General features: G+C 32.7%; 2 protein-coding genes across 3 annotated transcripts; one reads left to right on the top strand and one right to left on the bottom strand.

Annotated features, from left to right (window-relative positions):
* Positions 1-2,522: 2,522 nt before the first annotated feature.
* Positions 2,523-6,756, bottom strand: LOC114178060 (uncharacterized). The gene is made up of 9 exons (XM_028063749.2): positions 6,392-6,756; positions 4,995-5,522; positions 4,809-4,874; positions 4,372-4,538; positions 4,114-4,270; positions 3,932-4,025; positions 3,442-3,794; positions 3,140-3,244; positions 2,523-3,033 (listed from the first exon to the last, which is right to left on the bottom strand). The coding sequence occupies exons 1-9, from the start codon at positions 6,521-6,523 to the stop codon at positions 2,761-2,763; spliced, it is 1,875 nt and encodes a 624-aa protein (XP_027919550.2). The 5' UTR covers positions 6,524-6,756; the 3' UTR covers positions 2,523-2,760.
* A 3,769-nt stretch (positions 6,757-10,525) lies between these two features.
* Positions 10,526-26,452, top strand: LOC114163303 (haloacid dehalogenase-like hydrolase family protein). 2 transcript variants are annotated; one of them, XM_085674717.1, is made up of 28 exons: positions 10,531-10,974; positions 12,169-12,269; positions 12,344-12,400; positions 12,490-12,584; positions 12,945-13,044; positions 13,737-13,795; positions 13,961-14,085; positions 14,411-14,480; positions 15,558-15,645; positions 15,771-15,846; positions 16,223-16,283; positions 16,570-16,645; positions 16,725-16,835; positions 16,938-17,033; positions 17,301-17,423; positions 18,191-18,388; positions 18,846-18,950; positions 19,031-19,095; positions 19,473-19,566; positions 19,757-19,914; positions 21,361-21,410; positions 21,499-21,620; positions 21,866-21,973; positions 22,665-22,757; positions 24,645-24,681; positions 25,141-25,388; positions 25,490-25,639; positions 25,876-26,452. In XM_085674717.1, the coding sequence occupies exons 1-28, from the start codon at positions 10,614-10,616 to the stop codon at positions 26,038-26,040; spliced, it is 3,192 nt and encodes a 1,063-aa protein (XP_085530843.1). In that variant the 5' UTR covers positions 10,531-10,613; the 3' UTR covers positions 26,041-26,452. The 2 variants fall into 2 exon arrangements, with proteins under 2 accessions (XP_085530846.1, XP_085530843.1); XM_085674720.1 differs by lacking the exons at positions 25,141-25,388; positions 25,490-25,639; positions 25,876-26,452 and having other exon boundaries at positions 10,526-10,974; positions 24,546-24,681.
* The last annotated feature ends 1,400 nt before the right edge of the window (positions 26,453-27,852 follow it).

Here is a 27,852-nt window from a genome sequence, read left to right as displayed (position 1 = left end):
CATGTTTTGAGACAACAACAAATACTTCAACTTAGAGAGAAATTTATTGTGTTTTGATGCGAGAACTAGTAGTCAATATATACAGGTAAAAAAAAAAAAATACCAATGCGAGAACACGCAGCAAAATAATATTCCAAATCCCTCCATGTGCTACACACACATGTATATATAAATATGAGTGTGCATGAAAAACTTTCAAAGATAAATTTCACAAGCATATGGTAAAGAAGCCTGCAAGACCTGTGGACGATGATGGTTTTTTAATTATATTATCTTTTATTATAATGTATCAATCCTCTTTATCCTGGATGAAAATATCATGTCATAAAAACTAATCAGAGTGTTTTTCAAGATGCGCACATTCAATTTTTTTTTTTTAAATGCTTTCATTGGATAAAAAATAATATTGATGAATAAAAACTGGTTCTGTTTAAATAAATCTAATTCTTAAACATGACCATATTCCAGAGGCTTGTACAGCAAGAAGTTTGAACAGTTTGTAGATGAGTATACATAAAATGAGAATCACAGGTGGGCTTGAAAACGGATTGGGTGATGGCCTATGAAAAAGTGTACAGTAAGGAGCTTGGTCTATAGATTGGGGTGTGAAGTAAAATATGAAAATAGGAAAAGAATAAATGGGAAAAAAAAAGAAAAAGAAATAAGAATCGGTGGAGAGAGAGAGAGAAAGAGAGGTAGTGGTCTTGTCAGCATGATTGCAACTATGTTTTGTTTTGTTTTGTTTTCAAGAGTTTGAGTGAAGCACTCCTGATGCACAGGCTCTTGTTGGGGCCTTTCTTTTGTTTATGATATGATTTTGATGTTCACTCACCCACTCACTCAACCTCAATCTTAAAAACTCACAATGAATCACTCACTCATTCATTCACTCAATCAATCACTCAAATCAATCGCTACTCTCTCTCTCCCTCTCTCCTTCCTTCGCTGCCACCACTATCACTTTCACCTTCACCTATTTAATATTTCTATTTTATTATTACTACCACTTCTTCTTCTTATTTTAAGTTTTTTTTTTTCTTTCTTAAACCCTATTTGCTTACCACTGACGTACGTACGTATGGCCTATGTTGTTACCAGTTCCACTCATTTATTCCAACTTTTCTATTCGTAATTCCTAATATATAATGTAATGGCCGATTAAAAAAAATAACACTTGTTTTTATAATGTTTAATACCAAAATTAATAATCTATATTTTATTTGAAATGTAATTTTTTTCTAGGTTTGCAAACAAATTGTCTGTGAACTTCAATAGTGTATAGTTATAGGGTTCTAAAGAAAGATTTATTATTTGTATTAAAGCCCATGTACTTAAGGAACCACTCCCCACTACCTACTCCTACTGACATGAGATGGGATTAAATAATAATGAAAACTTTTTTTTTTCAATGTACCAAATCTAGTTTCTTAAGTTTAAGTTCATCGAAAATAAATTCTAGTTGGTCCGTAAATACAAAGCATTGAATAAGTGATTTAGATAGCATTTAAAAATTAGAGAAGAAAATAAAAAGTAAATTTGAGTTTATTTGAGATGCAGCATAATAATGAAGATAAGCAATAATTAACGTTAAGCATGGAAGCATGTTTGTATCCGTAGACGTGGCAGACAGATCAGACAAGTGAGTGACAGAGACGAAGGCATTGCCATTGGCTACTCACTGTGGCTAGCCGCCTGGCCCATTTTTCTTTTCAATCTCTCGAAAAACATTGCAAGACAGAACGACAGCGTCCCGCGGGAAGCACGGGCGAAATTTTCTGTTGTAAACTGTGCCCAACTCACCCTCCCCGGTCCCTCTTCAAATCCTTCGTACAATACTTCTTCACCATCACTCTTCTCTCTTTCTCACAAATCTTCATTCACTTTTTTTAATCAACCTTTTTCTCCACAATATCCATGCATGCATCACTATAATTTCTTAATTTCTTCGCATAATTATTAGATCAAACACAATCAACAACTGCTGCTGTTGCACTAACCACCACAGAGACATCAAAAAATGCTTTTCAGTATTATTTGGACCCTGCCCTAAGTGCCACCACGTGTTCTTTCAACTGTTTAAGTTCACAGACACTTTTTTGTTTGGTAAGTACACGGTGCACTCCTTTATATTTTTCGGTTTAACCACTGTATCATAGGATAAGCAAGTAGGGGAATGCAATGTACCCACCATTCAGTGTTTTCCATAGCTGTTCATCCCCTTTCTGCCCAGATTGCACCCATATTTAATATGACGGATACATTGTATATTTGAGACCATGTGCACAACTTTGATTTTTTTTTTCTTAATTTTACGAAATTCAATTAACAAATACTATTAGTGTACGAAATGTCCACTTTTTGTAAGCCAAAAACAAATTTCTTTCCTCCTTCCGATTACAAATTCTCCATGTTATGCTTTGTGCCCCAAAATTGTTTGTCGCTTTATATCTAAGGTCTTTTCATCACGTTACTTTTGATATGAGAGGTCACGTTCAATGAATTATCATGCTCACGAATCAATATTTGCTCATATACCCCCCAACATATAACCATTTAGGAGGATATATATTAACTTATTAATCAGTATCATCAAACAAAAATCCTCCCATGCAATGGGAAGAACACAGGATTACACTATGAAGCTAAAATCAAAATATTTTACAGATGAAGATGGATTCAGGAAATTCATAACCACTCAAGTACGTAGGATTATGTCCGAAATTTACATAAACCTTGTTGTTTCATTTATTTGCCTCCTCCTCAATATTTTACCTGAGGATTTCCACTAGCTGGTCCTCCGAGTGTTAGAGCCAATCCTTGAAGATCACTCCTGATTTTATGCTCCTTGGAAACAACACTAGGAGTCGCTCCCATGATTGGAAACGGTAAAGCCACCGGGGTTTGCCTTGATCGTGAACCGTGGTATGGCTCTGCATGCAAACAAATTGGCGCTTCCTGAGAAGCCCTTAAAGTACCCAAAAAGGCTTGAGAGGAAGGAACTGAACTTGCCCCCTTTGAGACAACTCCTGCTCCCTGATATGCATTTTTTGTTTGTTTGTTTGTTACTGAAACTGGTTTCAACACAAATCGTATCTGATCATAACGTAAAACATTATAGCATCAAAGTTTACAAACTTACAGGTGCAAATATTACTCCCCGGAAAATCCTTCCATTTACAGCTGTAGGAGATATCGAAACTGGGTCAAAGGGTCCTTCAACTCTCTCCCGAACTTCGCCACCAATCTTGTATTTGAAATCAAGAGTAAAAGAATGAGCAACTTCGGAATAATAGAATCAAGTCTTATGGACTTCATGTGTCAGGTTGAGATTGATTATGAACATGGTTAACTTGTGATACTGAGAGTGTCTAAAAATATTGAAAATAATAAGAGGGGAATGTTGTGGAAGAGTGCAATTCTAATACTGAGCAAAGGATTCACCAGGTGTTGAATGGGTCGGATCATTGGTTTCTGCTCTGCAGCCTGACGTTGAGCTCTTTTTCTATCCTCGTTAACATGAAGACATTGTTCCTGTTTTAGTTGATGTTGTAGGAAATGAAGAGCCTGTGGAGTCTTAAGTGGGACATTCATCAATGTTCTCTTATAATTTGAGTCATTTTCGTGTTGGGAAGTGGATGGAAATAATGTATTTGCTTCTTGACTTGGGGTCTGTTCTTGATCGGATTTATATGGAGAAGAATGAAGAGACAATGAAAGAAAACTATCTTCTTGTTCTGATTCAACATCCCATACCTTTGCAGCAGCAATTCTCCTCCTCTTCTGTCGTGAAGTACCTACAAATTTGCGTCTCCATTTATTTACATAAACTTATCCTTAAATACTTACAAGAAGAATATAAAAAAGTAAACTTGCTATTCTATACGTACTTACTATGAAGTTTGTACAGAATAAAACACATAACTCAACCCACCTGAATCAAAGTGATGAGGTGACGATTTTTCTGATGAAATTTCATAAGCTCCATTTCCAAAAGCTTCCACGTTATTCCTCACGAGGATAGTTTCCTGCTTCAAAATTCATTGTCAGTTCTACTTTTCGTTAAGAAAGAAAAAAAAGGAGTAAATAATGACATTGCTTTGTAAACTTCTGTACCGAGTTTGTATCCGCTTCTGCTGGGATAATATTCTTTTCGTGATTCCAATAAGTTCCAATAGGTTTGCACATGGGAACGTAATAACGTCCATTTGGATGCTCTGCTGCAAGCTGCAACACTAACAATTCGTTGAGAGGACGTTCATCTTCCCCACATCTGTTAACAGAAAAAAGAATAAACAGATTAAACTACTAAAAGAGAAAGATGAACATTGTAACACTGGTTAGAAATGCTTAAATTCATAGATAGGATCCTACCCGCCATATATTGCAATATCCATGCCTGCAGCAACAGCTGTATGAGAAAATCGCCCTTGTGGCTGTTGAAAATGTATATCAAGTTGAGTCCACGAAAAATTGCAGATATCAAAGATCCAAACGTCGTTATAGTAACGTTTATCTCCAACTCCTCCAATGATATATACCTGCACATCATGCACAGCTCATACAATGTTTTGAAATGTGACTATTGAATAAAATTTAGAAGAACTCCATGTAAATTTAGTGATGAATTGAACTTTTGTACATTCTGTGTAAATACTTTTACAATGTGTCAATCAATCAGAACAACTTTTATCATACATGACAATCAATTATTGAATGATAATGTAAAAGATATTTTCACTGACTTTACATACACTGTTTACCCTCAGGTAACAAGCAAGTCCTAACAATAATAAATATAAAAAACTTGCCTTTGTTCCAATGTTAACTGCAGCATGACCTGCCCTGACTCCTGGTGGAGAACCTTGAATCGTCAACTGTCATTGAAACGCAAGAAGATGTTACTAAATCCCTCAGTGGAAAATCTAACAATTTCCCTCTTCAAACTTTGAAGAAAATTATTGGAAATTATCACAGAAGAGAAGGGAGGAGCATACTCTAGACCAAGTCATTGTAGCCATATCAAGCATATGAACATTGCCATGATACTGATCACCAGAATCTCCACCATACACAACAAGTTTGTTCCCGATTGCAAGGGTACTATGACTGTCTCTGGGGACCGGAAAATCACCTTTCAACTCAGGGGAAGCCCAAGTCATGGTTCGAAGATCAAGAATGTGCAAATCGTTTAAATAGTTAGCATGGCCTTCTCCACTACCACCAAATATCACTATCTTTTCATCACCTACCAGAGTGGCAGTATGGCTTTCACGTGGAGAAGGAGGAGTCCCTTTACATTCGGGTCGAAACCACTCTTTGGTAACAAGATCAAGTATGTGAATGTGATTCACCTTCTTGAACCCATTCGAGCCACCAAACACTATCATTTTATGCCCCACAAGAACAGCACTGTGGCTATCTCTCGGCCCTGGCTTCTCACCGGTAGTAGTGAGCTTGCTCCAAACCATTTTGGTGATGTCCAGAGTGAGAACATCGCAAAAATGCAGCCCCCCACAGCAACCCTGAAATAATACACTCAAACTTTATCATCTTAATGGAAAACCTTCAAAGCTTACCAAACCCACAGTTTTAATCAACAAAAATATATAAAATATTTCATGTTAGTTTGGAGTTTGAAAGGCAATGTGACAGGACAAACGCGCTTCATTGCTTTCATATATAGAATTGCAAATGATGGTACAGAAAGAAAATGGTAATTGTTGCATTTTCTTAATTCAGTTCAACTTTCATTTGGCCTTATGCACACCAAGCAATCTCAACCAAAATAAAGAGGCAAAGTATTTTTATTTTCAATTGTGCTTAAACTTTTGCGACAAAGTAAGAGGTGTCAGATTACCAAGATAGTGAAGCATCAAGGATTCTTTTTGGGTGCATGTTTTATAATACAGGGATGAGAAAGAAAGAAGAGAAGAATGAAAAATCTGAATATCGCCATATTAAGTAAGCAGAAAGATGACGGTATCCCAAACTCGTATTGTCCCACTAATTACAGTAAGAAAAAATGAATTCAGTCAACTGTCTCCAAGAAAAATAGGCGATGAAGAGATTAGGAAAAAACTAAAATTCAGAAAAGAAAGTGCTTTGGTTGTTTGCCATATATAGGTAGTAATAACTCAGTGAACTTGAGAAAGAAAGAAAGAAAGAAAGAAAAAGTACTTAGTAATACCAGAAACTAACCAAACTAATGAGAGAAATTCCCAGAGTTCAAAGAATTACAACATGTGGGGAGCAGTGTGCAGACATCATTAATGAGGACAACCCAGTAAGGAACAGGTTCAGAAAATATGTAGATGAGATTAAGAAACTAAGCAATGGTTTTTAGCGACAAGATTTTTTTGAGCAAAAGGGGTTTAAGTAAAGTGATACATACCCCAAAGACATACATAAGGCCCTTGGAGAAGCAAGCAGAGTGCCCCCATCTTTCAGAAGGATTGAAACCCAAAACCTTTGGATGCAGCCACATTGTTTTGTTGTTGGAAACTTGAGGTGCCGAAGAACTCATGTTTGAATGATGTTTGTGCGTGTGAGTATGAATGTGTGATGGGTAAGTTGAAGCTTAGCTTAAAAAAGCATATAGGTCGAACACAGTGGTTGACACGGATGAAGAAACAGTCGAGGACGAAGAGTCCTATGGAAAGAGAGATTGATTCAAAGAGGACATCAACAAGCCAAGTGATGTATCAACAATCAATATCAATAGACATGAAAAGATGGGCGCTTTCAAGTCCAAATCACTGTGGCAACCAACAGCAAGTGATGGATGTAGTGAAAACAACAATTTTTCTCTCCCAAACCATTAAAGATTTTATATATATATATATATATATATATATATATATATATATACACTCATAATATTCCACCAAAGAAAAAGAAATCCATTACAAAATTAATTTGGAGAATGCCAACCGAATGCAACTCACATCAGAATTCTTCAATGAATTCTCCACTTTTCATAGAAGAAGTATTACGGTAAATTAAATTTTTAAACTCGATAAATTAAATATTTCATATCTTTTACTTGATAGAGGAATAGGAATTCTAACCAAGCATATCAAGAAACTGGTTAAATAATTATAATTAAAAATGAGAAAACATGGTGTTGATATATTATATTTATACTTGGATTTTTTAATTAAAAAATATGCCTTAATTTTTAGTGAAAGTAATCAAAAGTGCTTATTTTACAGGGCATGGATAATGATAAAATAATGCAAAAAACGTTTAATTAATGTTGAGAATATGACACAGTAAAAGCAAAACAATGCACCTACATAGTATAGAAATACTAATCGGGTGACGTATTAGATAGATGAATAATGAATATTTTGTTCGTGTTTCCCCTGCTTGGCTGGATAAGCTTGACGAACGTGAACTAGTGATGTAAAATCATGGGAACATGACTTCGGAGGAGAGAGAGGAAAAGATAGTTTTACTGCAATAAAAATAATCGTTTAGTACTTTTTTATTAATAAGTACTTTTTAAAAATTTTAAGTGTAAAATATTTATTCTGTATTTCTAAATTCTTGACTTCTATTTTTGAAAATACTTGCTAATAAACTTTTATTTAATTTTATGTCCACAAGTCAGTTCTAAAAATAATTTTCTTCAAATAATGTTTGAAAAACATCAAATATATTATATTAAATGTTTATAACAGTTTTGAAAATAAGTAGGAAAGTAGTTTTGAATGTTGAGTATAATACTTATCTTTTAATCACATATGACATAGTATTATTATTTCGGTATACCTAGTAGTTTTATATAGTTTAAGAATAAAGGTCAATAATAATTTAAATATTTTTTATTTTCTTTAATTTCTAAAATATTTTTTAAATATAAAATTGTGACATAATATATATATATATATATATATATATAATATTATTGGTTGGATAAACAATCTTCTAAAGTAGATAATCTTCGAGAATAATTAAATAGAACTACAGTCAAACTTCTTAAACAAACTTTAAGGATTTATTTATTTTTAAGCGATGGAAAACTAAAAATATAAAAAGAAATGCAAGAAACAAAATTAGAGAATTAATAAAAAATGAAAAGGAATTGATAAACTTTTGTACACAAGCAAAAAGACGTGTGTAAAATCCTATAATCAATAAAAAGTTGTGACAAAAATTATATAATTAATAGAAAATACAATCAATTATATCACCGATATTTTATAATATTTAATGTATTTACATTGGATGTTAAAAATATAATCAAATTATATTTTTATGTTATTAATTCATTATAAATATTTAAACGAAATAAATAATAATAATAATAATAATAATAATAAAAGTTTACTTATAAATGTTGTAGTTCGAAGTTCTGTGTATTCAGACCAGTTTAAAAGAAATATTTTATTGGAAATAGTGGCTTGTATTTTTCAATAAAATTTAATTACGAAAAAAATTAATAAATACTTTATTTACAACTATAAAAAAAATAAAAAAGAAGAAAAGAGATCATAGGTAAGTTTGTTTTACTTGGGTTCATGCTTTGTCTAACTGAAAATGATGTAGTGTGCGGTGGCATAGGGTTGTTGGAAGTTACAGGAAGTTGTTTTGAGTTGGAAGTCTTTTTGTACACAGCGTAGCTACATAGCTTACCAGCACCCAGGAGAGATACTCTGTTTCGTAACACACTCTCTCTCTCTCTCTCTCTGTAGTATATCCTCTCATTTCAAGAAAAGATAAACACATTCACTACTTGAAACAAGTGTTTTAAAAAATATATTTAAATATTTTAAAAAATTGTCTCTCTTCCCCCTTTATTTATTTTTTCTTTTTAGTTTCATTAATGGATTAATGGGTGGTCAATTAAGTCTTAAAGGAAATTTCTATGTTGTTATTTTAGAAAATATAGCAACTGTTCAACATTAACTACCTCTTTCTGGAGTAAATATATTTTATAATATATACATATATAATTTTTTTATGCTAGGAGTAACGTATTGAATAAAATAAAACACTTTGATGTGATATTCCCCCACCACAATTTCTTTTTACTAAATAAACGTTAGAGGATTTACGTATATTATTTTTATAGAAAACAAATAAAATGTTCATAAATGCGACATGTATACATTCTTATTAACGAAAACCGTAATAAAACTTCAAAACACTCGACAGTAAAATATTAGTGAAAATTAATGAAAATGTTAGTTACAGAAAACGAGTGAAATGACTACAAAAATTTAAGGTTACAAAGTTCTTACCAAATCTATAAACATTTTTCTTGCATTATTTTAAGTTAATCATACTTCATGTAAGAAATGTTACATTTTAAAGAAAATAAGAGAAAAGAAAAGGTCGAACTGGCTTAAATGAGAATGTTAAAAAAATGCATCTACATAGAATAACACACTATACAGAGTAACTGTAGGCGTTAAGATCGAACTACAACATATATTGTCCTTCATCTTTTGATGTTTAATCAAATCAGGGACAATATTTTCAGCACGTACGTCTTTTCAAGCCAAAGAAAATACTTTGATCAACTAAAATTAGCTTATATAATTATATATAATAATAATTTCTACAAATTAGGATTCTATAAAACTTTACGAAGAAGTTCCACTAGAGAGTGGACATTTTATTTTGCATTCTTTGACAGTATAAAAAACCTTTCCGGAATGAAAAACTATTTAATACAAATGTCAAAAACTATGTTTCTCCTACAAGAGCACAGGCTATGTTCAATAGAAAGAACTAACAAAATAGTTGAAAGCTAAAAAATATCAACTAAAAACTAATTTAAGTGAAAAGTTTGAAGTTATTTGTATAATTAATAAACTGTTACGTGTCTACATAATTATTTAACTATTTAAAAAAATTATTTCTTACAAAATTCTGTTTATAAGTATTAAAACATGTTTGCTCGTGAAATAAAAAACAAACATATTATTTATTTAGGGTTTTTGTTTTTCAAAATGGATTTGTTCAAACATAATTTACAAAAAAGGTTTCTTGACTTTTTTTTTTACAGAAAATGTGAAATCGTGCAGATAAATAAAGACTTGTGATTTCTGTATAAATTTTCAAGAAAGCAAAGTTGTTAGCTATTTCAACAATTTCTGTTTTTGTGCTCTTGAACTAGAGTCGTCCTGATTGATGTTATTTGTAAATACAAAGAAAATTCACACAAAATTTACAAAAGTCGAATAAATGAGAGAAATAATTAAAATTCATATGATTTTGAATATTAGATAATTATTTTTAATTTTTTAAAATCTTAATTTTATATCATTAGTTGCTTCTCTAGAAAAATACTGTAATGGTTACATGTGTTTTACTGCTTAAATTTTTTGATTGAATAATAATTTTTAAATAAATCTTAAAAAATCTTTTGAAACTAATTCGAACTAGCTGAATAACTGGCCAGAAAAATTCCTCCTTGCAAGGAAACAATGAAAATAAATATAAGAAAAAGAAAGAAATAAACATAAAAAGAAAAGAAAGAAATGCTGTGGTGAAGAAGTGGATAAGGTACCTCTGAAATTTGTCACGAGTTTTGTAATAAATTATAGATTATAGATTAAGATCCTCCCCGCCATTCACAAACTGAACCACTGCACTGCTTAAGCATGGCAATGACATTTGAAACGGGTCGTTTATACCTATCGCGCCCAACGGCCTCAAAGCACTTGTTATTCTCCGCCATTATCAAACGACCAAAACTCGTTCCTTCTTCTCGGTTCTTCCATTGCCGATCAAGACGCTTCGTTTTGACGCAGAAATTCGCAGTGAAAGCCTGCGCGGTGAAAGTCGAGCAGAAGAACGTCGCTGCGGAATCAGGAGAGTGGGGGAATGTTTCGGCAGTGCTCTTCGACATGGACGGCGTGCTTTGCAACAGCGAAGAGCCTTCTAGAAAAGCCGGCGTCGATTTGTTCGCCGAGATGGGCGTCGAAGTCACCGTCGACGATTTTGTGCCGTTTACGGGAACCGGTATTTCTCTAGGTTTCGGGTTTCTTTTTTCTGAACTTCAGGCTTCAATCTCCACCGTAATTTCTGAATATGTGAAAATGTTATGCGTTTTTGGCCACTTGCCTTTGTTACCGATAATTTATTTAGTGTGTTTGGAAATTGACATTGAATGTGCACTGGGAAGCGAGAAACAAAATCACTGTGACGTGGAAAGACGTTGTTGTTCATTTGATAGAGTCTCAACTTAGAGGTAGATGATGAGAATGACTAAACCTTCTTTCGTGGTTTGTAGTAACTCCTTGCATAAACTTGGATACAAGGTGAGGGTTGTGTCAGGCTAATCTAGATCTTAGTTGAACTTCTACGACATGGATCAACTTGGAGATAGTGTTAATCTAGGTGATTATGGCTAAACAACGAACTACTTGGCTCTGATAAAGTATCGGCAAGAGTCACTGCATTGCTGCTTGGATGCATTGAAGAAGTCTTGGTTGTTTCGGGCTTATCCTATGTCACAATGGTTTCAAATTGTGTTTGATTTGGTTAAAATGTAGTTGAAGTGCTAAGTTTTTTAAATTCAATCTGATTTCCATCCATTTTTTTTTATTAAATGAAGCAAGTGATGTGCAAAACTTTAATCTTTAGAACAACTAAACCTTTTCCCAATAGGTGGTTAGTAGAAATAAGTAGATTTGGGTCAGGTACATGGATCAATAGTAGTCTTAATGTTTTGTTATGAATTATTTTTATGGTAAAATCATTGGCCTCTTAATCCTTCTTAATTGTTTCACTTTACCAAAAGGTTTTTGGTGAAATAAATTAGAGAAATAAAAAGTGAATAGAAATTATTGGTCAAGTTTGATCTAGAGGTTACTAGCACAAAAACATAGGTCTTCATAGCTTTAGAGGAAATCCATTTCTATCTTAAAACTAGACAAAAGAACATAAAAAAAAAATAACAACTTTGTATAATGTCATCTTGTTTTTTTAATTTCCCTGATCTTTTTAACTTCCATACTTACAATGTGTAACATGTAGCAAAGAATGTGGTCAAAATGCCTTTTTTCAAATCTACTCTTACTGCACTTCTATTTTGCTTTGATTCAACAATGTTCTTTGGCAGATAGTTAAGTTCCATTTTGTTTTATTGAGTTGCTAATTGATTATTAAACTTTCAAGTTATTCATTGCTTTTTTCTTTTTCCAAACATGAAAGGAGAAGCTAACTTTTTGGGAGGTGTTGCTTCTGTTAAGGGAGTTAAAGGATTTGACCCAGAAGCTGCCAAAAAAAGGTTCTTTGAAATATATTTAGATAAGGTATTTATATTTCTCTTGATGCTACTTTTTATTTCTTCTACTCGATGTTGCCTAATGTGTTCCACTTATCTCAGTTTGCAAAACCAGATTCTGGAATTGGATTTCCGGGTGCTCTTGAACTCATTTCTCAGGTATGCAAGACTAATCATGATATTAGCATTGTTTGAATGCTTTGCTGATTCATCAAGTAACTAAGAAAGGACATGGTACCACATAACAGTGTAAAAGTAAAGGGCTTAAAGTGGCTGTTGCATCTAGTGCTGATCGTGTAAAGGTTGATGCAAATCTAGCTGCTGCTGGTTTACCATTGTCAATGTAAGCCAACACATTCTGAGTAACTTTTTCAATGTTGATGGAGACATTTACCTGTACATATTGTTGATTTACTGATAATATGCAGTACGCGTTGTCATTGATATATGTAGTATGGAACTTTTTATTTTATTTCTTAAATTAGTTATAACAACATTATGGTGTTAAATCCTGATCCGAGATGAATTCTATGTCCACTTCATATTATATGCTAAGCTGTAGAATGTTTAATTTAGACGAGGTTTAAAGGACATAATTGCCATTGCATTTCAAGCCTAAGTTCATCAGTTTGACTTTTGTTTTAAATGTAACCTACGCTCTATAAATGTTATTCTTATTGTACAATTGCATTTGTTTTATTAGGTTCGATGCGATTGTCTCTGCAGATGCTTTTGAGAATTTGAAACCTGCTCCTGATATTTTCTTAGCTGCATCGAGAATATTGAATGTGCCCCCGAGTGAGGTATATGCTATTAGATTGAGCTTATTGTCTGAGGCCTATGCTTTAATTTTTTGGATGGTTGACGTTTTGTAGAGTGGTGGTTTTTGTTGTTGAAGATGCAATATCAACCAACAATGTGTCTTCACCTAAAATCTTAAGCTTTTGGCATAGTTAGTCTACAACATGGTATCAAAGCCTCTATGATCAAGTAGTCTAGAGTTTGATCTATTTTTCTCCCATTCTTCTAATAAAAAGTTAGATTTTAGCACAAAGTGAGCTACAGGCGCATTTTTCACCCTGAGCAGTACTCTTGGTTTATTAGGGGCACACGGTTCTGAGAGGAGTACTCTTGAATTGTCTCCCGTTTTGTTCCCATCAATAATCAATACTACCTAACAAGCATGAACCTAGAAGCATATGGTGAGGCAATTACTTAGCCTTTGGGTAATAAACTTATTGAATGTTTACTTCTATGCAAAAAGTTGTCTCTTGAAATTCTTTCCTGATAGCTTAAAACTCTTTCTGCAATAAGAGGCATCTGCAGTTACTAAGTGTGTGTGTGAACTCTAAGTGTACTATGTCTCTTATTATGATTATCAGCATCTATTTAATTTTAATGCACAACATAGACATTGAATTTGATATCATGTGTAAACTGATGGTTGTATTTTCTTTTAAACATAATTAATAAGTAATATAATATGTATTCTCAGTGTATTGTTATAGAAGATGCGCTAGCTGGAGTGCAAGCTGCCAAAGCTGCGCAAATGAGGTAAGCATTGACCTTTGTATTTTCTGTGTTAAAAAAAAAGAAGATAAATAATGGTTGCTTGAACTTACCAACCCAAACCAATTTTTAGACTCCAAAACTACTATATGTTTACGTATTTAAAATGTAGACACAAAATATTTATATAATTTGTTTCATTGTTTGTAGATGCATAGCTGTAAGGACCTCAATATCAGATGAAGTTTTAGAATCTGCAGAGCCATCATTTATCCGGGATGACATAGGAAGTGTTTCACTTGAGGATATTCTCTATGGTGGCACTGTTGGATATAGTATGTAGTTTTGGGTGCTTGTTGTAAATCTATCTTTTTTCCTCTAAATAATATTTTTGGCATTGATGTAGAATGTATAGCCACATTTGGTCCATAATTTAAGAACCCTGAGCTATGAGTGCTCCATGTATTGCAAATTGTTCTCATTTATTGCAAAACGTTCACTTTAATACTTTGGTTGATTTTGGTCAATTTGTTTGTTCAATTAAAGCATACCTTTTAGTTAAGATAGTTATTTTTCTGACAATTATTTTTTAGTAGTGTGCAAGAGTGTAGGTATTATATTGCAATTTGCAAGGGGTCTTATCTAGACATGCCATTGCAGATGAGAGGATGCAGGGCTTTGAAACTGTAAATAATTTTGCAGAGTCTTCATCTGCTGTGCTTGATGGAGGGTAAGACAGTTTCATGTTGGAACCTTTTTTTCCTTTTCATTCTCCTGAATTCTGAAGATTTTTTTTTCCAAAATTAAGTTTGTAAGGTATTTAGTCTTTGCATCATGTGCATTGCTTTTAACCAGTTTTCATGGTTACGATGATTGATAGGTAACTATCCTCTGTAGAGAATAAAAAACATAGGTTGTAGTTCAATACTAATTCTACCTTTTTGAGGGTTTATATTTTTCTGGTCTTCGATTCATCGTGTGAGGGTTTGATACACACTAATATAATTATAAAGAGAACAAAAGTAACTTACAAGATAACTTTTTAATCCTGTGCACTGTTTGATGGACAATGAATAAGATGACCAAAATAATTTCAAATCTACCCTTTTAATATTAATTATCATCTTAATTATAAAATTCACATTATTATTATTATTATTATACTTTATGAAATATATATCATTATACTTTGGTATATATTGTATTTATCATAAATATTTTATAATATACATACACATATTATATGTATGTATGTATGTATGTGACATTATACATTGATGTAAGCACGAAAAGGCATGCAGGAGATAGAGTCACAATAGTGTCTATTCTGAAGCCTGACAGTTATTAAAATTAAGGGGGCTTGAGAATGGGGATGGGGAGAGAAAAGAGAGAGATGGGGATATTTTTTTCTTTTGAAGATTTTGTACTTGGGGCAAAAGGTTTTTCTTTAAGTGGAATTGGCTTTTAATATATATTTTCGTATTTCAAAATGAAAATATGAAAATTAAAAGTCCAATGACCACCAATTGTAAAAGTTGAAATATTGCCTCTGAACAGTAGCGTGATGTAATATAGTTCCGTTTACATTCACAATGTAAAGAATTGAATGATTCATCAACTAGCCAATGGGGATTCCCATAAAAGGATTTCTGATGTTATGATGGTTTGGTGTCGTTCTCCTATATTATGAACAATGGCTTTTTGATGACCTTGAAACTATTTATTGACGTGGTATTTATTCCCTTGCAACAAGCAGTTCTTCTTGTTGATTTGCTATTATGAGGGTGCAGAAATAATTTATGGGCAGGTTGCAGGGTTCTCGGCGAGATATACTGAGATTTGGAAGTCTGGGCATTGCTATCTCTTGCCTTATCTTCACCTTAAATAACTGGAAGGTACATCGTTGTTGCACAGACTTTGCCTCATCTTTGGTTTAATCTTAACTCTTCAATTCAATCTTTTGGAGGGACAATTAATTTGCAAGTCAATCATGTGTAACTAGCTAATCGCCATACTGCAGGCAATGCAATATGCTTCTCCGAAAGCAGTTTGGAATCAGTTGTTTGGTGCTGCCCTGCTACCCTTGGAGCAGAAAGGTGAATTCATCACTTTATCTATTTTCCTATCTCGTGGCTTGAGTTGATAATATGTATGAATATGAATATAAAGGGCTACTGAATTTAAGACTGCATGTTAGGTAAGGATAAATACCTCATTTCTGCTTTAGGTGCCAAATCAAAATTTGGACCATAAAGTGCTTGAAGCTTTATGGTCACGTCAAAGAAACAATCAGCCTGAGAACTTAAGCTGCTACATGCTAGATAGGACAGATGAAACCTTTTTATCTGGTTATTAGTAGTTAAATCTCCGGTAAAGTGTGCTGGTATTGACTATAGCCTTTTCTTCTTTTTCTTTTGAGTTATACTAAAAGTTGTAGTATAATCCATAAAATTGTTGCTTTTTTGTTCTCAGATAACTCAAGATATGATAGGATCCAGCAATTTGTGAATTACATTTCTGATCTGGAAAGCAGGTAATTAGTGTTGGATGAATTTATATATAAACATTTTTTGATGATTTTAACCCTATGCTTATTTTATTAGTATATATAGTTGTTTTCTCATATTGTCCAATATTTAGCTTGAAGAGAATATTTTCTATTGTGAGTTATTTTATGTGTTTAGAATTGTGAGCATTATCTCATCCTTTGGAGAAAAAAAGACATTGATTGAAGATTGAAGCTTTGTACATCCATGAGCTACTGTAGAAGTTGTAATTGTTATTAATACACTATGATTATTTTCTTTTCACTATTCAAGGGGAAATGCTCAGATAGTTCCAGAATTTCCATCTAAACTTGATTGGCTGAATACAGCTCCACTTCAGTTTCGCAGGGTACTTTTATTAAGTTTGAATTATAATCTAATGAAATTATCTGATATGATTCATTAGATTCTGATTCTAACTTTTGCAGGATCTGAAAGGAAAAATTGTTTTGCTGGATTTCTGGACTTATTGTTGTATAAACTGTATGCATGTGTTGCCAGACTTAGATGCTTTGGAGAAAAAATACAAAGATATGCCGGTAATTTCTTAAATTTTCAAGATATTCTTTGGTGTCCTGCAGTCTTCTATTTGAAAAGTCATTTACTTGTCCGGTTAATGTTTGATTTTGTGCTTTGTTCAGTTTGTTGTTGTGGGTGTTCATTCTGCAAAGTTTGATAACGAGAAAGATTCTGAAGCCATTCGCAATGCAGTTCTACGCTATGGAATTTCTCACCCGGTAAAGCTTGAATTTCAAATTCAATTAATATATCAAAGTATTTACTTTTCTTTTTTTTCTGAAAATTTGAACACTGGTCAGATGGTTATGGCCAGATGTTCAGTTATGAAAACCCAATGTTTTGGTTTGATAGTTTATTCTGCTGACATTTTGTTTGTCAGTATTCTTGGCTTTTGATATTTAGTTTTGTTAATATTTTAGGGCTCTTGAACTTTTTCTTAATAAAGTGTGATCCACCAAATCTTATTATCTGTTTCCTCCTTTTAGGTTGTCAATGACGGAGACATGTTTCTTTGGAGGAACTTGGGTATAAATTCATGGCCAACATTTGCTATAGTTGGCCCTGATGGTAAGCTTCTTGCACAACTAGCAGGAGAGGGTCACAAGAAGGTACTCATAATGATCTTTAGTCTCCTCTCCATGTATTTTGTTTTATATTTTATTGTGATATTTTTAAATAATGAAAGATGATTCTAGGATTACAGACATCTCATAATGTGCACAACAGTATGACCTGTTTGTTGCTGTTACTAGTTTGTGTAATACCACAACAATGACTCTGGGTATTATAGATCTAGTATTGTTGAAAAGAAAATTGCGACTGTGCTTGATATCTGTGTGAAAAACATTTATATTCATATTTTTCCTACTAATGAGCTGCGTGCATGGGTCTATCCAAGGGATTTATGATTTTTGACAAATGCCCGTCTAATTAACAGACTGTAAGATTATCTGTTGCGAAAAAGGTCTTGTTTAGGAGCCTGTAACTATCTATTGCACAGCCATAAAGAGCTTTTGTAGTTGAGTAATTTTACAGAAAGCAAAATGAAGCAGAGTCTTTTTGGCAGGCATGGAAAGTTTATGTGGGCAGCAGAAGTAAGAAGCAGAGTTAAGATTTATTGGGCCTTAATTATTTGTTTGTGTAATAGTTGTGTCTTAAGGCTGTCATTTAGGTAGTTATGAAACTGAATATTTCCTTCCTTCAACTTTAAAAAAATAAGGATCTGAATTATTATTTTTGCATTTTATCGTCTCTATGCAGTTATTTAGAAAGTGTTTGACTCCAATTACATTTATTGATACATGTAGTTACAGCTATTATTTTTCTTACAATATGGTTATAAAAACAAGTGTTGCATTATTCCTGTTTTGAAAAGGATCTAGATGATTTTTTGGAGGCTGCACTTCTATATTATGGAAAGCAGAACAAGCTGGACAATACGCCAATTTCCTTGAGTTTGGAGAAAGATAATGATCCCCGCCTGTTGACCTCCCCATTAAAGTTTCCTGGAAAGCTAGCAGTTGATGTCCTTAATAACAGGCTTTTTATTTCTGACAGCAACCATAATCGCATAGTGAGTCGTCTACGACTACCTATCCCCAACTCCCCTCTTTATGACCACTTGCGCTTAATTTTGGTGAATCATGAATATCTTTTGCAGACACGATATACAATTACTCGAGAATTACAAAAGATGTCCATTACTCTAGGTGTATATTGGAACTAGACGCTTGAACCCCACTATTCAATACACAAAAATATTATTGTTCAAATTCAATTGTAAAGAATTAAACATGAAGTTAAATGATATGACTTAGATATCCAAATCAATCTAAGTATATGAAATTCTAATGACCAAACTACTATACCTAAAATTCCCATAATATTAATAATGAAAATGTGTTCCTAAATAATACAAATTAAACTTTGAATCCCAAATTATTATACTTTATTCTGAGTTCTTCTGTCAATCATCTCTAATACCTTCTCTTTCTAATTATGCAAGTCATGTGGTCATGTTTCTTATTCAGGTGGTTACTGACCTTGATGGGAATTTTATCGTACAAATCGGGAGCAGTGGGGAGGAAGGTTTGAACGATGGTTCTTTTGATGATGCTACTTTTAACCGTCCTCAGGTACAAAATAAAGAAGCATTTAATTCTTGCTTAATTGTAGTATTTCATCAATATAAGTTAATTTTATTTTTTTGCTCTAGGGCCTTGCTTATAATGCAAAGAAAAACATCCTTTATGTTGCAGACACTGAAAACCATGCTCTGAGGTATGTGATAGCTTCAAAAAATCAATAGCCTTATTTTCATATTTATGATACATGTGACAGCGTCAGGTCATCACTTTAGGGTAATTTAATACTAGAAAACAGCTGAAAGACTCTTGCATTGTGGACTATATGCCATGCCTGCTTCATAATATCAATACTGATCCACTCATAATTTCATTCTTAGAATGTTTAAGTAAGTATTTGTTTGATTTGATAAAGGAACTTTGGTGCTGTATTCATATTGAATGCGAGTCAAGCTGTTGTAAGTTCAATGGGTCAATTTATTGATTAAAAAATACAGTAACGACTTTCTGTCCTATATTGTCAAGTAAATAGTTTCGTGTTGTCGACTCTAAAATTTGTTTTTGTTTTAAAAGGGAAATTGATTTCGTTAATGAGAAAGTGCGGACCCTTTCTGGAAATGGGACCAAGGGCTCTGATTATGTTGGAGGTGGAAAAGGAGGCACACAGGTAACGTAATTGTTTAGTAAATATTGAGGATAAGTGGCATTTGCAAAGATATATAGCTAAGAATCCAAGATGAACCACAAAGTTAGACTCCTTATTGTTGTTTTTAATTATCGTCTTTTCATTAAATGTGATTCTGATAGACTCCTTAATGGATCACAAATTTAGACTCTTCCATTTCCCTCGTTTCCAGCTTCTCAATTCCCCTTGGGATGTCTGCTTTCATCCATTCGAAGAAAAAATTTATATTGCCATGGCTGGCCAACATCAGATTTGGGAGCACAATTTATTAGAGGAAACTTCCAGAGCATTTAGTGGTGATGGCTATGAAAGAAACTTAAATGGATCAAGGTATCACATCAAATAAGGATACCCTCTTCCTGAGAGTAATTTCAGTTCCTCTTCTGTGGTTTCTATTGTACTAACATTTGAAATTCGAATACCATGATGCTCAGAATGTTGCTATTTCATAGTCACTGCATATAGTTCTGTGCTATATTAATACTTACGGTGTTTATAAACAATCTTTTTGCCTCCCTCATGTGTAGTCTTAAGTTGCTATTTCACAATTTATTGATTCAACATTTTTCACCCTGATGATTTGATATATCACTATTTTATAATGTGTTCAGCGGGAATCAACTGAGAACTTGTGTCATTGTTGTCTATGCAGACAGTGCCATGTTTTATTTGCTTTCATTTTGTTGTATAATTGTCGGGAATGTTGGTGTCGTTTCCTTGATGCAGTAACTTGGGAATTGAAACTTTCGTTCTATGAAATGGCTTAAATATCACATGAGTGATGAGAACTAAGGACCTGTTTTGTCCGTGGATTTTAATTAAAAACAAACATGTTTAAAAATAGTTTGTTTTTAAGAAAGGGAGGAACGTAAAAGGTTATTTTAGTGCTTTTCTCTAAGCTAAAAAGAACTTTTGAAAATAACTACAAAATAATTTGTTATAGAAGTACTTTTTCAAGTTTAAACAAACTGTCCTTAGTTTTTCCTTTTTCATTTTTAATTTAATATCCAAAGACTCTTGGTTCTTCAAGCCTTCTCCAATTCTAAGATGGTTCCTTGGACATTGGGAAACGAATGGATTAATGGACAGTAGCTCCTCCAGGATATAGCTTTTAGAGTATCTCATATATAAATAGGGAAACAGGTGTGTAAACTCGCATTCATCTTATGCAAATAGGAACATTGATTAGTTTTGGTGGGATAGCATTCCTCCCACTGTATCGTAGGACTTTTTAGAGATAGTTTTGGTCTTCCTGATTTTAGATTTTCCTAGTTGGTTTGGTGTGATCCCCCCCCTACTTTTGTTGTTTTGTTTCTTTAATTGTTTTTATAATATTGACGTGTGTTGATATGAGTTCCAATCTAGTTGAGTTGTAACTAGTATAGTAGTGCCTATGCATACTTGTTTCATTAAAAAAGTTGTCTGAATGTTCAGTTTGACATGCCCTTAAAAGTTGTGAAAATTTTGGGAAAAAATGCATATGAAGAATTGTATAAAAAGCTGATTCTTGAATTTTTAAACCCAGAATTTGGATAATTTAAGGGATAAAAAACTATTGAAAAATGGCATGAAACATTCACCTGCTTTTCAGGGGACAATGAAGTTGATTCTATTGCCAATGATGACTTTATTTTTAGTTTTTCTAGGAAAGAAGTGTTGCTTGGACAATGTTTTTGAAATTATTGGTTTCAGTTCAGTATACCTCATGTATTGTGATTTGTCATCTCTGAAAAACTTCTGATTATTGCTTACTTACTCATGTTTTGACTGATATAGTTCTACAAACACGTCATTTGCACAACCTTCTGGTCTTTCATTGTCTCAAGGTAACCTGTGGCAACAATTTAATTGAACTCGGGTTAACATTAATGTCATTCATAATAATAAATGTTTCACTTGATTTTGCATGATAAGATCTAAGTAAGATCTACATTGCTGATAGTGAGAGTAGTTCAATTCGAGCTGTGGATCTGAAAACAGGAGGATCACAGTTGTTAGCTGGTGGTGACCCAATGTTTGCTGACAATTTGTTTAAGGTAGCTTTGATATAATTTCTATTACAAGTTACATACATTTCCTGCTTCATTTTGGCCCATTAAGTTTCTTTATAAGGAAAAAAATTACAGTAGATTAGCTTGGGTGTTTAATGATACAAATGTTCAATCTTCGAACTCACTGCTACACATCTTGCTTACTGATATATCATACATTTATGATCTTTCTCTTTAAAATACCTCTCCTTGTAACCTAAACCTCGCTCTATATCTTCAAACCTCTTCAGTTTGGTGATCAAGATGGAATAGGCTCTGATGTACTCCTTCAACATCCATTGGGAGTTATGTGTGCAAATGATGGTGAAATTTATATCGCAGATAGCTACAATCACAAGGTAGACAACTCAGACCCAGTTACTTTTTAATTGTCATGGCTCTGGCAGACAATATGTCTTATAGAGAACACTGACTCAGTTATATGGCTAACTAACATATCCCAGTACCAAAGACTCCTCGCTAGGCAAAAGTATGGGATAGGATTGTATGTAGATTACCCTTGCATATGCAAAACGGTTATTTCTAGATTTGAATCCTCTACCAACTGAGTTATATACACGCACACCAAGAAAAGAATGAATTTTTAGAATAATTTACATGTTCCTTTTTATCTTTACATGCATTTTCCAATTTTGTCATTGCTGAAGTTTCCAACAATTCTCTCCTCATTCTTGCTTTATTGTCTTCTAATGGCAAGGATTGACTGTCATCCTGCTGGTTTCTATTAAGAATCAATATTTGGTGTCAGGCAGGTTTAAACATTAATTAGATACTTTAACCTTTTTTATGTGAAAACTTGCGAGGGTTGCTTATTCGTAGGTAGTTGCGTCTCATACGTGATTTAATGTTAAACATAGTCAGATACTTAGATTATGTCATCAAACATATCTTTTGGAGCTTTGGAATCATACATGAAACACCTCACTTAGACACAATTTAATTAATTGGATGGCCTGGCTTTAGCTCCATTATGCTCATTGACTGAATTGCCTTTTTTCTTTCCCTTTGTTATGTGTTTTAAATTATCAGATCAAGAAGCTAGATCCAACTAGTAAAAGAGTTAGCACCATTGCAGGAACTGGAAAAGCTGGTTTCAAAGATGGAACGGCTGTAAAAGCTCAGGTTGGTAAAATGTCTATGCTGTTTTCCTAAATCATCTCCTAGTTGGATACAAATTCCAGTTTATATTCTTGTTATAAAATGTTGAACCATTCATCCATTGAAGACATTACGCTGTTAATTCCTTTTTTTCTTTCATTTTAATACATGTAATTGAGCAACGGTCAATTGTTTCAAAGGCAGAATGAATTTAATGGCATAGTTTTTGTTGGCTTATAGTGTATAGGTTTGCATGATCTCAAGCTGATGAAGCACTATAAATGATGATTTTTGTGGAAAAGGACGGTTCTTCTAGGATTTGAAATATCAGATGCTCTCTTCCTTTTATTCTTAAATTTTTTTAATGACCACTAGACTACCAGAGAAAAGCACCACAAATGTATTGATGCTGCTTGATAATACTAAATGATATTTACACTATCTTGAAATATGCAACAGGTTTCTTGGGAATTATTCTACTGATGTGATTTATGTTCCTTTTGTTAGTTTTTTTTTCTTTGTTGGGGAAACCCTAAGTTCATCATCGACTAAAAATAAAGCCTTAAGAGAATATATAAGTAGAGATAAACTCTTGTCTTATAAATCTTGTAAGTCATTTTTTAGGGTTGAGTTAGATTCAATCCAAGTTTAAGATGGTATCTACCTGTGATTGATTATATATATATATATATATATATATATATATATATATATATATATATATATATATATATATATATATATATATATATATATATATATAGTTCACAAAAATAAAATAAATATTATTATAACTTTTTTAAAAATCATATTAAAATTTAAAATTATTATTAAATATTATCTAAATGTATATACAAAGAGTGAGTGAGAATTGTTTCTATGTACATTTCTTGTCACAGTGCTTGTTTTTTAATTATGTAGTACTCAAATATCAAATCCTGAAAATAATTTCATGGAATAAATCATAAAAATGATATATTTTACGTGGGTCGAAATAATATAAAAATAAAAATAACGATAGTTAAATACAAGACTGAAGAAAAAAAAAAGGGCTATAAGAAAAAATTGCACCTGTTATATATATTAGTTGAATGTTATATTTGAGGCTTAGTTTAGGAAAAACGGGTAGAGTGGGGATCTTGGGACGTGTTGTCTTATTCAGCATGGGTAATAAAGTCTTGTCAGATCAAGGTTTAAGCCAAAGGACAATGCAAATTCAAAAACCAGGATTATTAGCTCTACACCAATAAGCAACAGTGTTAACTTCTGAGCACTTTTTTTCATTTTTAATTTCTGAACCTTTACAGATAAACGTATACGTGCCAGATATGTCCTAGACACAGATATGCAGGCATGATGAACCGTACATCACAGCTTAAATATATTAAGTGCATGTTTGGTTTCATTTTAGAAACATCTAAAATCAATTCCTAAAATCAATTCATGTTATTAAATTGTTTGGAGTCATCCAAAATCAATTTCTAAAATCAATTGTAGATGAAAAATTTGCATTAAAGAGAAACAACTTTTTTTAACTTCTTCATTAACCAAAATTGATTTTCTCAGATCAAATAGAATTAATTTTCTCAAAATGTTTCCAAACACACCCTAAAAGTTTACTTAGTAGAGTTGTGTATGATGAGGTGTATTTGGAAAAATCCAAATTCCACATTCTATGTAAGTGGGGATGAGTGGAGAAATTTATTCTATTTGACATTGTTAATCTGACCTAGTCTTGTTTCCAGTTCTTTTATTCTGTAGATCTATTATTATAGAAAATTTTCACATATTTGAATGCTTCTTTTTTCTCAGCCATCCTTCTCACAAGTCTATTTGCGGATAAAACGCGATATCTGTGTTCTCCATATAAAGCAGATGTGTGTGTAATATATATTATCATTTTTCTCGCAGCTCTCTGAACCGGCAGGAATTGTTGAAGGGAACAAGGGTATGCTCTGTTTACTTCCTTCTACTTCATTGATTTTAGGGCTTTCACATATTCAAATAAATAAACTTTTTCATTTTTGTTCTGTATGTTTTATCAATAAATCTGATCGCATTCATTCTCCCTCATCTCAATGTGTTAGCATGCACCTAGAGCTAGCGTACTGTCGGACCATTTTGTATAATTTAGCCTTTAAATATTTATATACATGAACTACAGTGGTGTTATAACATTTGTGGGTTGGTCTTTTAGAATCCTGTGCGCCTTATCCTAATAACTGGACATAATTGTCATCACATTATGTATGATTATAGAATTCATACACTACTTTTTGTAGTATAAGTACATATCTTGTTCTTTTTCCGTTTGTTGATCACTTGATTCAATTACTTTGTCTAAAATGACTTAACTTTAAATCAACCTTAATCTTAGAAAAAATTTTGTTCTGTATTTTATTTTCAGGGAGATTATTTATAGCTGACACAAACAACAGCTTAATTCGATATCTAGATTTAAACGCTGATGAAACTGAACTCCGTACCTTGGAGCTTAAAGGAGTTCAGCCTCCTAAACCAAAATCAAGATCTTTTAAACGTCTTAGACGACGAGCATCAGCCGACACAGTGCCAATTCCGATTGATGCCATTTCATCAAATGAGGGAAACTTGTCTATTAAAATATCATTACCAAGCGAGTATCATTTCTCAAAGGTCCTCACCCTCCTTTATTTCAAACACACTTCTAATTCAATTCTTTGCATACAAGCGAGATTATATATTTCGTTGACTATTGTCCCAAATTTACATTGCAGGAAGCACGGAGTAAATTCAGCGTGGATATTGAACCTGAAGATGCTGTAAACATTGAACCCCTCGATGGATTCCTTAGTCCAGAAGGATCTGCAACTCTTCACTTTAAGAGATCCTCTAACTCTGCTTCAGTGGGAAGAATTAATTGCAAGGTATGCCTCATTGTAGAACTCGGAAGTTGGTTGGATTCTGAAATACTATGGTTTGCTTCACGCCTTCAAACCTTGTTCTTAAGTTTCACATCCCTGAAATTCTAGTTTAATGGCATCAAGCGATAAAAGTGACTGACTTTTAACTCAATTTTCTTTAGCTTTGTTATGTATTCAACTGCAATGATTATAAATCCACCTCACATAAACGTAAAAAGAATTGCATTCTCTCTTTACAGGTTTACTATTGCAAGGAAGATGAAGTTTGTTTGTACCAGTCTTTGCTGTTTGAGGTCCCCTTCCCAGAGGGTGTTTCTAGCCCTGCCAAAGCAGACGTCACTCTCGCACATTTTGTGAAACCCAAAACTTCAACCACCAACTTACTGCAGACAGTTGCCCCGTGAATCGGTGACACCGTATAAAGACAGTTGTATTCAAATGCTTGAGAGTCATGATCTTTCTTCCGATACAACACATCATAAGTTCATAACTAACAAAATTCGAGGTAGTTGTGTACCCTTTTTTCGCTTCTCTGGATGTCGTCATCAATAATCATTTATCATTGTGTAATCATGTTAAATAATTTATTTTATTATGTATATTCATTATTATAATGGTCGTTTTGTGGATAAGCAAAGATGGATCGTCTACGAAGTCGACACTCGTGCATCATCCATGTTATGAGAATTTGGAGGCCAATAATTGAACATACTAACATTATTGTAAAGAAAATATATCTATACTGAACGTTAACACCTTACGTGTGTTTCCGAATAATGCGTTGTGTGTAAATTATTTGTTAGGATCCTTTTTTCACTCTACAACCTTCATTGCACTTTAAAAACTTTGGTGGCTAACAATGTAAGGTAGCGAAGGTTAGGCTTAGCTGGTAGAACTTGGTATCTCATACGTGTTAGTTTCACCAAATCCCAAATTAAGCAGCCGCTGGTTATCAAATGTCTATGAACCCAACTTTCTTATTGGACTGTAGTCTATTTTAAGCCAATTTAAAATAAAATTAGAAAAGGATAAGAGTGTGTGTGAGATTGCTAAGAGTGTTCCTAGAAACATTTTCTAGGGATATTGATATAGTAACCTCTTAAGCCAATTTACAATTGCAATGTGTTAATTAAAAAAACCATTATGATACTCTCTTTTCACTTTAACTCATTATCAAGATTTTTTTATTAAAAAAATTAGCTTTCACTAATTTTCAGGTGCCGTAATATTAAAATAAAACTTTCTTAACGTACAAAAATTCTATCAAATGACATGACTTTTGGCGACATTATCAAGGTCAACCATTCACAATAGTGATTTTCTAGGTATATTTTCATGAACTTTGATTAGTGAAGTGTCATATTACCAATATTAATATATATTAACATTTTTACTTTGAATTAAGTGTATTATATTTATTTCGGTCAAATTCGAAAATAAAGTAATTTGCGTTTGACATTTTTTTCTTAAAAAAATATTATGATAAAATTTAATATAATTTTGCTACACAAAAATTATATTATAAAAGTTGTTTGCTTTTATCTCACTCTAACTAGTTGGCTAAACAATTTTTTAAATATGTGTTTCTTTTAACAAAAGTTAATAGTTAATATTGCAATTTTTGTTAGTGAGGCATTTAAACTCAATCTATCTTTTCCTCTCTTCCATTGTTACCACCAAACAAACTATATTTCGTTCAAAAGTACTCGAAAGTGCTTCATTCAAGCTGGAGCTTTCAAATGCCTGACTAGGTGTTATAAAGACAACATTAGACACAAACTTTTCTAAGTTTGAATTAATGAAAACGAAGGAGAAGGAAAAGGAAATGGAGGAAATAAAATGAAAGATTTACTTTTTACTAATTGTTCAAAAAGAAAAATAAAAAATTGGATATATGGGATCCATTTTACACGTACCCAACCTAACGAGGCTAACGTGGTGAGAGAGTTCCTTTTATTTTCTGTATAGTTGTTTTAAAGTTATATATACATTTTAAATAATTTTATGTTGAGGAAAATAATAGAGTAAAAGGTTAATATTTTTAGTAGATTTAATATTCTGGAATATATAATTTTTTTTTCTCTTTTGCTAATCTAAATTATTAGTATTGAAGGAAATTTTTTTACATATTTGTTTGGTACTTTTACCTATCTAACTTGTTTACATACTTCACCTTTCTGTTTTATTTTTATTACTTTTATCTTCTTTCCATCTTT

The sequence above is a fragment of the Vigna unguiculata genome, chromosome 1 (assembly GCF_037176805.1).
Source record: "Vigna unguiculata cultivar grain cowpea cultivar isolate G323 ecotype 2 chromosome 1, ASM3717680v1, whole genome shotgun sequence".
NCBI classification, from domain to species: Eukaryota; Viridiplantae; Streptophyta; class Magnoliopsida; order Fabales; family Fabaceae; genus Vigna; species Vigna unguiculata.
The sequence above is the reverse complement of the archived record's forward strand: the minus strand, read 5'-3'. Positions and strand labels throughout refer to the sequence as shown.

Bases quoted from the DNA above. Each gene is read 5' to 3' on its own strand.
- LOC114163303 (XM_085674717.1), top strand. From the start codon at position 10,614: ATGGCAATGACATTTGAAACGGGTCGTTTATACCTATCGCGCCCAACG. The intron at 16,646-16,724 runs GTACTTTTATTA...TAACTTTTGCAG, and splicing joins CTCCACTTCAGTTTCGCAGG to GATCTGAAAGGAAAAATTGT. The intron at 17,424-18,190 runs GTACTCATAATG...TGTTTTGAAAAG, and splicing joins CAGGAGAGGGTCACAAGAAG to GATCTAGATGATTTTTTGGA.
- LOC114178060 (XM_028063749.2), bottom strand. From the start codon at position 6,523: ATGAGTTCTTCGGCACCTCAAGTTTCCAACAACAAAACAATGTGGCTG. The intron at 4,026-4,113 runs GTACAGAAGTTT...ATTTTGAAGCAG, and splicing joins CAGAAGCGGATACAAACTCG to GAAACTATCCTCGTGAGGAA. The intron at 3,034-3,139 runs GTAAGTTTGTAA...AATGCATATCAG, and splicing joins GGGGAGTAATATTTGCACCT to GGAGCAGGAGTTGTCTCAAA.